The 12,529-nt window shown below is 38.1% G+C and overlaps 1 protein-coding gene across 1 annotated transcript in view; it reads left to right on the top strand.

Annotated features, from left to right (window-relative positions):
- BIRC6 (baculoviral IAP repeat containing 6) overlaps window positions 1–12,529 on the top strand; it is a 177,768-nt gene that overhangs the window by 23,853 nt on the left and 141,386 nt on the right. The window contains exons 9-11 of the mRNA XM_058802446.1: window positions 1,200–1,258; window positions 1,975–3,369; window positions 12,052–12,201. Of these exons, the coding sequence (XP_058658429.1) occupies window positions 1,200–1,258; window positions 1,975–3,369; window positions 12,052–12,201 (1,604 nt within the window). The remainder of the gene's footprint in view (window positions 1–1,199; window positions 1,259–1,974; window positions 3,370–12,051; window positions 12,202–12,529) is intronic.

The raw sequence follows: 12,529 nt of genomic DNA on the forward strand, positions 1-12,529 counted from the left end.
AGAGTGAATAACTGTTGGAAAATGTAGAACAAAAGTTGACTGGGAAGTGTTGCTAGTTTTCTGAAGGTTGCTTCTTAAACTTCAGCATTAAGAAGAAGGTAACAATACTGTTATATGCGCAGGGATGTAAATCTTGGTTTTAAGCTTAGTGTGATGTCTACAGTAGTGCAGAGCAAATAGAAAGGTTGCTCTTCTGCTGACATGAGCAGCATCAGCAGCTGCCTGGACTCTTACTGTAGCTTTAGGGCTGGGAACTCCTTAATAGTTACAGAATTAAACCAATTTTAAGAGCTGGATAAAGGACAGTGCAATTATATGGCCTAGAACTAAGCATCTTCCATTTCATTTAACCTACGTGGAATTTATTCTCACTTCTCTGCTTAAGGGGAAGCTGGATCAGAATTAAAGTATTGAATTGTGTCTGCCATGTTGTGAAGTGAATGTTGATCAGGTTTGACCCCACAAAGATGTATTTCTTTGATATGAGGAATAAGCATCTGGTTTGCTGAAGTTTGAGGATTTGACTTGGTACTGTGAGTAGTTTTACCTGAAGCTGCAAAGGGATTACTGTCCTTCCTGTGTGTAATGAGCCTGTAATAGGAAATAATTTCTTTTATTGGAAAAGTCAGGTGCGTTAATTATTTATGTATTCTTAGAACTACTCAGGGTCCTATTTCTCTTGAAAAGGTGTCTTGAACAGAGTCTGGTTTTATGACAAAAAGATTTCTCTGGCAGTATTTATAAAACCAACAACACTGTTCATCCCTTGTTTCAGTACTAGCTACAAAATCGCTTGTAGAACTGAAGACCAATCTGTCAGCTCTACTTTCCAGAGATGATTTTGAGGAATTTGAAGATGTTGATATTCATTTTCAGATGTCCTGATTGTATGGTTTTATTTTTCTTGGAAAGATTCCTGAGAACTGGTTTTCATTTTAATTCAATTTAGACCTGAATTGTAGGAAATACAATAGTAGAATCAGGCAAAAAGAAATCTGGTCTACTGATTCAGTAATGGAGGATAAAGTCTTTGTTGTTGGTGTCTGTGATGAACTCATCAATGGATGAACAATGCTGGCTGAAAAGAATGGCCAGCTATAGTACACATTGTGGTTTTTATGAATTTTTACTAATTTAATTAAAAATAAGCCTGCAGTTAGCATGTACATGGTGTCATTAGTGCATTATTTTTTTTCCAGTGATGATCTACTGGAGGATTCAGACAGTGAAGAGCATTCCAGATCAGAATCTGTTACAGGTAGGTTATATCTGACCTGTTATATATGTAATAGTTTAGAGGTGAAAGGGGAAATTCTTCTTCCAGACTTTAAAAAAACCCTGTCAAAACTGATATCATATTCACTGGATTAGAAAAAAGGAAAAGAATTTACCTTGGAAAAGAATTTTTCAATGGATTTACCATTGAAAGGAATGCCAGTATTTAAGTTTGTGTGATGGAGAGATGGCATGCAGGAGAAAAAAAACCCTGCACTTTGTTAGTTAATAAATGTCTTACTTGACAACAAGCATTGCTTGTCTTGCTGTCAATAAAGCACACAAACCAAGATAAAAGAACTTTCTTAGAACAGGAACAAATTACAGCTGTATGACACGCTTTAAATTCAGGGGATTGCCAAAAGAGTTCCTGTGTCTTGATTATTTCCCTAAGGGTTTGCACTTTGATAAGTATTTCTTCCTGAGTAAAGATTTTTTATGGAAGCAGAACAGTGCTATGCATGGTATTCTTGTGTTGTTTTCTTAGAGGTTCAGTCAGAAATTTTGAGGGAGGGAGGACTACATGTTTATTTTCTATAATGTGGTTTACATCTTTGAGTAAGGATCACCAAGTGGGGAAAAAAAGAGCATGAAATGTAGAAAAAGATGCTTTTTTTCCAACAAACTGTAATATATGCAGTATGATTCCTGTTGTGTTTTTTGAGCATGTGTATTATGTTAAACGTTTTTGTTTTAAAGGGCATACATCACAAAAAGAAACGATGGAAGTCAGCCTTGATATAACAGCTCTCAGTGTTCTTCAACAACCTGAAAAACTTCAGTGGGAAATTGTTGCAAATGTTCTGGAGGACACAGTTAAAGATCTGGAAGAACTTGGGGCAAATCCCTGTTTGGCCAACTGTAAGAGTGAAAAGATGAAGGAAAAACATCTAGAACAACACAACATTCCTTTTCCTTGTTTATTAGCTGGAGGTCTATTAACATACAAATCACCTGCTACCTCTCCCGTTAGCAGTAACTCTCAGAGATCACTGGATGGCTTAAGCAGGACTCGAGGTGAGAGTGTCTCTGAACAGGGATCAACTGACAATGAATCCTGCACTAATTCAGAACTGAATTCCCCTCTGGTAAGGAGGACTTTGCCTGTGTTGCTGCTGTACAGCATCAAGGAGTCTGATGAAAAAGCAGGAAAACTCTTTTCCCAGATGAACAATATTATGAGTAAAAGTATCCACGATGATGGTTTCACAGTTCCACAGATCATTGAAATGGAGCTGGACAGTCAGGAACAGTTGCTGTTACAGGACCCCCCTGTGACTTACATTCAGCAGTTTGCAGATGCTGCAGCCAACCTGACATCTCCGGACTCGGACAAGTGGAGCTCTATGGTTCCCAAGCCTGGGACTTTGGTTCAGTGCCTGCGTCTGCCCAAGTTTGCAGAGGAGGAGAACCTGTGTGTGGATTCAATCACACCTTGTGCAGATGGAGTTCATCTGTTAGTAGGACTGCGGACTTGTCCCGTTGAGTCTCTGAGTGCAATAAATCAAGTAGAGGCCTTGAATAATTTAAATAAATTAAACTCGGCACTATGTAATAGAAGGAAGGGGGAACTAGAATCAAGTCTTGCCGTAGTGAATGGCACGAGTATTGATGTAATCCAGCAGGAGACACCAGCAGATGTACCAACTCCTTTAATAATTCAGCCTGAACAGAGAAGTGTTAGTGGTGGATACCTAGTGCTTTATAAAATGAATTATGCCACTAGAATAGTTACTCTAGAGGAGGAACCAGTAAAAATCCAGCATATCAAAGACCCCCAAGACACAATTACCTCAATGATTTTACTCCCACCAGATATATTGGATAATCGAGAAGACGACTGTGAGGAGCCTGTAGAGGAAATACAATTATCTTCTAAAAATGGCAGTGGGAGAGAGAGAAGATCTGAGATCTCTACTCTTGGGCACCTGGTAATAACTACTCAGGGAGGATATGTAAAAATACTAGATCTTTCAAACTTTGAAATTCTGGCCAAAGTGGAGCCACCTAAAAAAGAGGGCACCGAAGAACCAGATATGTTTGTCTCTGTGATATACTGTTCGGGCACAGACAGATTATGTGCATGCACCAAAGGTAAAATTTTTCTTCAAATTTAAAAAAAAATGTTTATTTTACTGTATTTGGATTATGTTATATGAAATGTAAATTTCAAATTTCACTGAATGTACATAGTTTAATGGTCTAGGAAGCATGGACTCTAGTTAATTCCTCACCTTAAATGTCAGTTTTAATCTCTAGAATGGCAGTAGTTCTTGCATGTGTCTTAATTCTTGAAGATGCACAGGTTTTCTTAAGTCCAAAACAAATAAAAGTCATTCTTGTATGTACTTACTTCTATGATAGAGAAATCCTACTTTGGAAAATTTTTTTTGCCTGTAATTGATGATATTCAAGAGAGCAGAGAAGATAATGCTTTTATACCTTATCCCAGTGTATTTTCATTCAGGTACTTTGGTTCTCCTTCAGCTTTTTGCAGTTTGGATTGTACTTTCTTGAGTGTTAGAGCCAGACTATCCATGCAGGATTCTTTTTTTCCAAATGAACACAAGGCATTTTGGGGAAGTGGGCAGGTAGGAGGGGAGTGTAACTCAAGTCCAGGTAACGGCTATTTTGTAAAAGTCCCTAAGCCACCACACAGCTCCCTGTTTCTGTGTGCCACATTGGAGCACTGGAAACAGCTCTGGGTGTTATCCAGCTGAGTTCCTCCATGTCCCAGTGTTCTGGTTAGTTCATCCCCAGTTGATTGCAGCTGTGGAGGAAATGCTTAGGCTCTCAGAGGGGTTAAGCTGATAGGATGGTTCATAGATTTCAAATAAATTCCCACCAATATCACGTTGAGCTTCCTCTTTACTAGAAGAATTGAAATTGATACCTTTTTTCCTTTCATGACAGTGTTACACTAATTATAGAGTCCTCCTATGAGCAGTTGTTAATTCAGATTTACTTGTTATTTCCAACAGATAAAGTCAAGTGTATTGTAAACATCTCAGTTTTCTTAAAGGCTCCTTCAGTCACCTACAAAGATTTCTAGAAGTGGGCATTTCAGATTTGCTTTTTAAATACCAATGAAAAAACGTTGCAAGTTAGTAACTAGTATTTATGTTTGCAGATTCCCAAGGGTAACATACATATTTACTAAATTGTGTCTGCTTTTGAAGAAATAGCTATTAAACTGGTTCAGCTGTATTTAATAATGCACGCTTTTTCCTAATTAAAATGGAGCTCTAAATGAAAGGTTAATTGCCTTTGAAAACTGTTCTGTCATATCCATGTGTCCTGGTTTAAGGCAAATTTGGGAGAAAACCTCCAAAGGGGTTCTTCTAGAAAGCAAATTCAAGTGGTCCCTCCCCCAACTGGCTTGGGAAAATATTTCCTTGGAGAAAAGGGGAAAAAACTGTTTGTTTAACAGGTAAAGCATTCACCAGCACAAAAAATGAACAATATTAAACAAGAAAACTTCTTGCCAGTCTGAAGAGATGACCAACTCAGAAAATCCCCTTGGTGGGCTGTAGCTCAGCTCACTCAGTCTCTGATCAGTCCCTCCAGTGCTGGAAATGCTGTGGCCCAGGCTCAGGCTGGTGGGCCACAAGTGTGAGTTCCAGGTGCTCTCCTGGGTTTTCAGTCCAGAGCAGGTTTGAACAGTTCTAAGAAAAAGAAAAATCACAGTCCAGGGAACTTCTCTGGCCTCAGCTGGCTAAAAACTAACTAAAGACAAAGGAGAGCTCTCTCTTGCTGTCCATGCTGCAGACCACACAGCCAGGAGCAGGAATGTGGAGGAGAAAGTGCAGTTTCTGATAACAAACTCTGTGCTTCTTCTCTCCCCCCGTGTGCTCTCAGAACCAGTCTTAAAGGAGCAGAACTTATTTTTGGGCTAAACAGACAGAGATACAAGTATCATAAAGTCATTCCAGGACACCATGTCATAATGTTTTCACTTTATACTTAGCTGATCAAACTGCAATCTCATTGAAAAGACCTCCAAGCAGAATATTTTTTTCTACAGAATTTTATTACTATCATTTTCTTTCCTTTCATCAAAGGTATTTAGCCTTTCTTGTGTTTTAAGAGTCATGATAAAAGTTAAAGAGCTTATTGTGCGTGGTACTTTTCCATCCAATTCTTGTGTGTATGGAAATCATACTCTAGTAGCTTTTGCTATTACCTAAACCTCTTTGGGGCATGGAGTATTAAGATATACAGGTCTCTTGAGCTGGAACTCCTACTGCGATAGGAGTATTTTGTCTCTGTCTAGACAACTACCGTCTCTGTTACTGACTGGAGAATACTTCCACCTTCCTTGTAATGGACAAGCACATCATTCTGCTTTTGCAGTAAATCCCTCTCAGTATTATAATACCCATCTAGTAATTCAACAATAGCTTTTTTGGATTTCTTCTGTTTGTGCTGCCCTTAAGACGACTGAGATTTTGGGGTACTTTGTCTTATGTAGCCCAGTATGCTATAGGCATCAAGTCAGCCTGCAAGGGTCCTCTTTTTGAATATAGTACTTTGTTTACTTTAAAAAAAAATCCACTGATTATTCTTATCTTTCATTTACATCCACTGTATCTTGTAGAGGGATAGAATATAAGAAAATAAAGATAGTGTAGAGAGTAATCTTACCCCTCAGGAGTTACAAGTGGGCCAGTTAGCAAAGATTAGGAACAAGCCTTACTTTAACAGGCCACAACTGTAACCAATGAGAAGAAGAGTGCTCTTCTTCTCTTATGAAAGAGTGGGTTGGCTATAGAGCAGGGAATTGGAGTCAGTTGGCTCCTTTGTGAAGGAGAAAGAGTCAGTGCTCTGAGAGCTGCCCACAAGAAACACCAAGAAGGTATGGAACCCCTGTGATAAGATGACAACAATACCTCTATTTGGAACTTCCATTTTCTGCTCAACCATGGACTTCAGCGTTCATTATTTTCATGGCTTAAAGGTCTTAAGAGGCTTTCAATTTCTGTTCCTTTTTTAGCGAATCAGTCATTGTTATGTTTTTCTCACTTTGGAGAAATTAAGTCCAGAGCCATCATAAATACTTAGGGGTCAATGTCCTTAAGAGGTCTAAATTTCAGGATATGATGCTAGGTATGTCTGAAGCCTCAGAGTCAAAGCATTTATGCCAAAATACGTTGCTTAATAAAGAATGACTGAACTGAAAGGTTTAAATATAAGGCATAAAAGGTATAAAATTCAGGAGCACTAGAAGAAAAAGCAAATCAAAAACCTAAACTATTAATCTAACTTTTTAAATCCTCTATCTTACTGTATGTTTGAATAGCTTAGTATATAAAATAAGCTTTGCATAATTTTCCTTGTCTTGAATAATAATTGTCCTTTAAACTTTTGCTTTAAATGGGTGGAATTTCCTGCTTAGCTAGGTGGCTGAAGATGGAGGATTTTGCTGTTAGTTTTTTTTTTTCTTGAGTGCTCTTTTCTTAGGCTTCTTTGCAAACCACTTAGAGGTGTTTGCTCCTCTAGGTTTACTGCCACAAGTGGGATGATGCCTGCAGTCTGATGGCATTAGAGAGATACCCTGAAAGTAGAATAACTGTATTCACTGATGTGTGCAACATTATTCTACAGAGGAGCTTGTAGTGCAAAGACATAAATGAAAATTTTAAGTGAAAGTTTTGGAGCATACATGCATTGGAAGTGCTTGGATGATGTTGCAAAATACTCAGGCATGAGCAGTGTGTTCTTTCCTGTTTACTTGTTTGGGACGTCAGAGTAGGCAAAGAGGTACTTTAATGTCAGAAAGTTCTGAGTGCAGAATAGCATTTTCTTCTGTTTCTCCTGCTTGTGGATGTATTATTTTCATTAGTAGATTATAAAAATTTTTTTCATAGCTGCCTCTAAGATATGACTGACAAAGGACCCACTGTGTGAATGGGTGCTTCAGATCTGGAGTGGTTTTATGGAAAGACGTTTTAGACCTGCATTTGACGTCATCCATCTTTGTGAGTCACACTTGAGGATGTTACCTCTTGGTCTCAGCTTCAGGTACTTACCTGTCTCTGCAAGGATTACCTGAGCTTGACCTCTGGGGGAAAGTGTGCAAGTATACTCTTGGTTCCAGTTCCATTAAGCAAACATAGTGAACTTTAATCTCTTTGAATTTTGCTTTCTTCTCTTCCCCTTGGCCAAGGTAGACTATATTTAATATCAGACTGTATTTAATATCCCTCTTAACAGTGTTTTGTCTGCTCTCATATGAGGATTCAGATGTTTTCGCTTGTGTCATTAATAAGAGGCTAAACTCTGCTTTTATGACGTTCAAAATACTAAGTAAGAAAATAAGTAATTTCTTTATTCTAAAACAAGGCAGCAGGTACTGGTTTTAAATAGAGATACTGCTGTAGGGTAGTATTTTGATATTCAAAGTTTATTATCTAATGTTTAAGAGGTCTAGATATAGTTTCTTACTGCTGGATGGTGCTCAGGTGAAATTTTGCATCTGTTACATTATAACATTTTAAAGGTGCTACAATATAACAAGAGTTTTTAGTCCCTCCCTTTCATTGGAAAAAGTATTTTTGGGGCTGGATTTTGGTATGTCCAGAGTTGCCGATGCTGATATTTCTTACCAGCAGAAAGAGATAAGCCTGGCAGAACTGGATGGCACATTTGGATACATTTGAGAATTGATTCCCCCAAGTCTCATGCCTTTCATTTATAGCGGCTTTCTTGCTCTTGAGTTGTAAATATGTAGTAATTGCACTTTGTAGTTTTTTCTAATTTAGTTTGGATATCTTGTGTCTCCCTTTGCCTGCCCTGTGTACTGTGTATTTGAAGTTCAGGGATCAATTCAGTATTTTCAGTTTTTTACCTTTCTTGGTAATGGAGTCTAATAAGATTTGAGAGAGGCCAAGTTTTTTCCACTTCAGAGTTAGTATTGGAAGTGATGCTGAGAGCTCATCTTCAAGTCAAGGTCAATTATACTTACCCATTCAGAAAGACAGTATTGATCACAATTCTCAAACATCTTCAAGACAGAGGTTTAACAGTCTGCTCATGAAATTTCTCCTGCTCATGCTGTCCTTGATGATGATTTTTTTCACTAGTATTTAGCCTCTATCATCTTTGTCACTGGAGTCGTATCTGTTGTACCATTCATTATGAATATGGCAGAGAGATTTCTTAAAAAAAGGAGGGAAAGACAGAGTTTATTTAGGTGCCGTCCTTCTCCAACCATTTTTTTCTCAAGCTGGCTATCTCCAATCCTTTCAAACTTACAGAAGAAGAAAAAAACAAAGCAGCCTTTACTTTCACCTCTCTAAAGATCTGATCAAGTCAGTCCACAAGTTTCTTGATGAGATATGCAAAAAAAACCAGACCAGTAATCCTACAGGTGAATTCCTCAAGCAGCTCTGGAGTTTGTACGCACCATATGTATGTATACATAGTGGAATGTTTGCACTTTTGAGCAGGAAATTGAATGAGGATTATTATCTGATTCACAAGAACCTCTCTTACAGAACTCTTTTTCATCCTGTAAGAGGGCTTTTAATTATTTCTTTCTAGGCATGGTGACTTTTGCTTATCCCTATTCAAATGCATTTTATCTTTTCAAAGTCAAGGCAGAATTTTATAGCTAAGCTCTCCTAGACTAGTTTAAAATGAAGTGTCTCCAAGTGAGGTTTTGGCATAGCTTTCTTGATGATATTTTTCAGGTGTTCTGAACTTGCACATTTAAAGCTAACCAATGACAGGAGAAGAGGTGGAGTATAAATTGATTAGTGCATAGTTGCCTGTGCTATGGCTTTGTTTTCTAATTCCTTTTAATCAATTGTATATTGTTCAGCTCTGTCATCGTGTTGTGATTTGCTGATAACAATGGTGTCACTCTTCCCAAACTGCTTCTAGAGTGCAGGAACATCTCACCAAATTGGCTTTGACTGCAGTGGCCTTAGTCTCTGACATGCTCTCTAGCTTGTTCCAGTGCTGCTTTCCTGGAGCCAGGAACTGTTTTGCCTGAAGGAAGCCTGTGATTTATTTGAATAAATCCATGATTTTTGTGTTCTGTTTGTATTGCTACCAGGTTCTTGAATCCATGCAAATTGCAGGTTTTAAATACAGTTCAGAATTAAATTAGCAATGTTTTGATTGTGTTACCTAGATTTTGAAGGAAGTATAATGATGCTAGTTTCCAGTTTGTCTCTTTTGTGATAACTGAGTAAGTCAGTGTCAGCTTTCATTTCTTCTTGGTAGTACAACAGAAATATTTATTGCTTCTGTCAAAGTGATGCAAGCAGGGGAACCTTCAGATAAACTGCTACTTAAGATGTTTGCTCCCTGGCTAGAATTAGAAAGCACTGGACAAGTCACTCTTTGAGCCTAGTGCTGCAAGCAATAGTAGTAACACAAAAAAAAAAAAAGGAAAAAAAGAAAAAGGCATTGACTTCTGTGCAGATTTTTTCACTGGCACTTGACTATTGGAACTACAGTATCATTGAAACAAATAATGAAGCATGCATCATCAGAAAGTCATTTTTGGATGTTCTGTGAGAGGAAATGCCTCCTTTGTGATACAGAGGCACAGCCAGCTACAGCATTTTGGAAGAGTGTGCATAAGCAGAGGCTAATACTGTACAGCTTAAGTTCATGGTAGACTTCTTTACAGAAGCTTTTAAAAATGAATAAGAGGAAGTGAGGTATCTCAAGTTTAGCACAGACTTTTTCTTGGAAAAGTGTTGGAATCTTTCAGGAATGCAGGGATTATGACTATTTTCTTGTATGGAAAAAATGATAAGGACTTTTTGCTGCTGAGCAGTAAACAGTGATATACAAACTAAGGTTTGACCTACTACCAAATGAAGCTGTCAATGTCTGTGTTTTCTAATGTGTCTCAAATTCTCTTTGAAGTTTGAGGAAAATTGCTTATTTATGATCTGTTTAATTTCAAGGAAACTCACAAGTGTTACTTGCTAGAACTATTTTTCCCCCCTCCACTCCCGAGGTCTGCTTGGGATGTACTTACTGTTCTGCACCAAGGATCTGTGGTTTGAGACTGAGAGAGGAGAGGTACAGGCTTCTTAGTGGATTTCAGTTAGAAAAGACCCACCAAGAAATGGCTTAATGGATAGCTGTTTTGAGAAAATAGAATGAAAAGATAAATAAATATAATGAGAAAATCTCCCATCTCTTCAGATCCCAGAAATACTACTTTTGTACATTAACTAGACCTGGGGTATGTTTTCCCACAGCACAATGCGCTGATCCTGTCCATAGAGTTGTTCTGACCATTTTGGTCATTTGAGCGATTTGTTTTTCTATCTTCATAAAAGACTGAGTTATAAAGCTATTTTTTGTCAGGTCTCTCTTAGTGAGATCTCAAAAATCCCCAAAACTGTGTGAGTTCCCTCTGTGCCTCACACTCTCCCTGTGCCTCTCTATCACTCTGTTTCACTCCCCTCACGGTACAGGACCTATACCTGCTTTTATCTTAGGGTTTTATTACATTTTTATTCTCAGGTGTTTTTGTTTCAGATTACCTGGATATTTTGTATAACAGGGTTTGTCATAATGTTAGATGCTGAAAGTCAGATAATTTTTCAGAAAAAATCACATTAAGGCCTGTGCTTGGATTTGCCTCTTGATTTGAATCCTACTAATTTGACTCCTTGTAACTTCTGTAACTGCTAACAGCTCTTCTCACCCTCCCTCCCCCAGCATTATGTAAAGTTAAACATTCTTTCTCAGTGACTTAGAGCACAAATTGAAGGAGGAGCGCGGAGCAGCTGAGGGAGCTGGGGTTGATTAGTCTGGAAAAAAGGAGGCTCAGGGATGACCTTGTGGTTCTGGACAAATACTCAAGAGAACATTGTAGTGAGGTGTGGGTTGGCCTCTTCTCCAAAATAACAAGTGACAGGATGAGAGGAAATGGCCTCAAGCTGCTCAAGGGGAGATTTGATATTAGGAAGAGTGTTTACATAGAAAGGGTTGCCAAATATTGGAACAGATTGCTCAGGGCAGTGGTGGAGTCTCTCTCCCTGGAGGTATTTAAAAGATGTGCAGATGGGGCTTTTAGAGACATGGTTTAGTGGTGGACTTGCAGTTAATGGTTGGACCTGAGGATCTTAGCACTCTTTGGTTCTATGACTTCTCTGTAAATGACAGAATTGATCTATGTCTATCTCTAGTGGTGAATAATGGGCTACCTCCTTGAATGATTTAAAACTTCTATCAATACATGGTGTCCAGTGAAAATTTTGGACTTTGCTCTTTTGTCTGTTGACTTGATCAGTGTTTTAATTCTAGGTTTGATGAAATAATGTGGAGAGCTCCTTAGTTAGGAGAATTCAGAGAAATTAGTTTAATTTTTAGATGTTGAATTTTAAAAGGAAGTTTGGGCACTCTGTACAGATGAGATAGTGTAGGCCTTCACTTGACATGGTAGAATATTTTCTGTTATAAGCATAATTTGGATTGTGGAAAGTGTCATAATGTTAGGATTTTTGGTTTCTATTGAGGTATCCTTTGTTAATTGCCTTTTAAAACCCATCCTCCCATGCTGTTTTTACCTTTGATGCCATTTGCAACTGCAGTATTTCTGTAGTTCTGTTTTGTATTTGCCCTGAAAAAAAATTAGTAATACTAAAGCAAAATAAGTATTCCTCTACAGTTTCACTGTTTTTAGGTCCTGCATAAATACTGTCATAATTACGTAGCAGTTTTAAGTGCAAACCTGTCTTGTGAGTTGAATTTAGCTGTATGCCTGTCCAAACTTTCTTCTTTTGTTGTCTGTGACGATTTTAGGTGGAGAACTTCATTTCCTTCAGATTGGAGGGACCTGTGATGACATCGATGAAGCTGATATACTTGTAGATGGATCCCTCACCAAAAGTGTAGACCAGTCATCAGAAGGCACCAAGCCCTTATCCAACCCTTCTAGTCCAGGCATTACAGGTAAATTGCACGTGTGCATATGGATCAAATTACTTTTGTCGTTTTTGAAAGCTGCATCTGAACATGACTTGCAATTATTTAATAGCATACTGCTTGATAATTATTTTGCTCACCAAATTTAGAGTTCTGTAGTTGCTGTATGTCTGTCACTACAGCAGTTCCTGATTTTTAAAAAAAACAAAACACTGACTTTTTCCAGTCTCTTAAGTGTGATTCTGAGTGTGGCAGACTGTATTTGTGTGACCCTGATTTTATTCCTCAAGAGTCAGCTGAAAGAAGGAAGAGATGCTTTTTGTTTTAAGTTTATTTGTAAGCAGCATTACAACAT

This window comes from Ammospiza caudacuta, chromosome 3, assembly GCF_027887145.1.
Source record: "Ammospiza caudacuta isolate bAmmCau1 chromosome 3, bAmmCau1.pri, whole genome shotgun sequence".
In the NCBI taxonomy this organism is placed as follows: Eukaryota; Metazoa; Chordata; class Aves; order Passeriformes; family Passerellidae; genus Ammospiza; species Ammospiza caudacuta.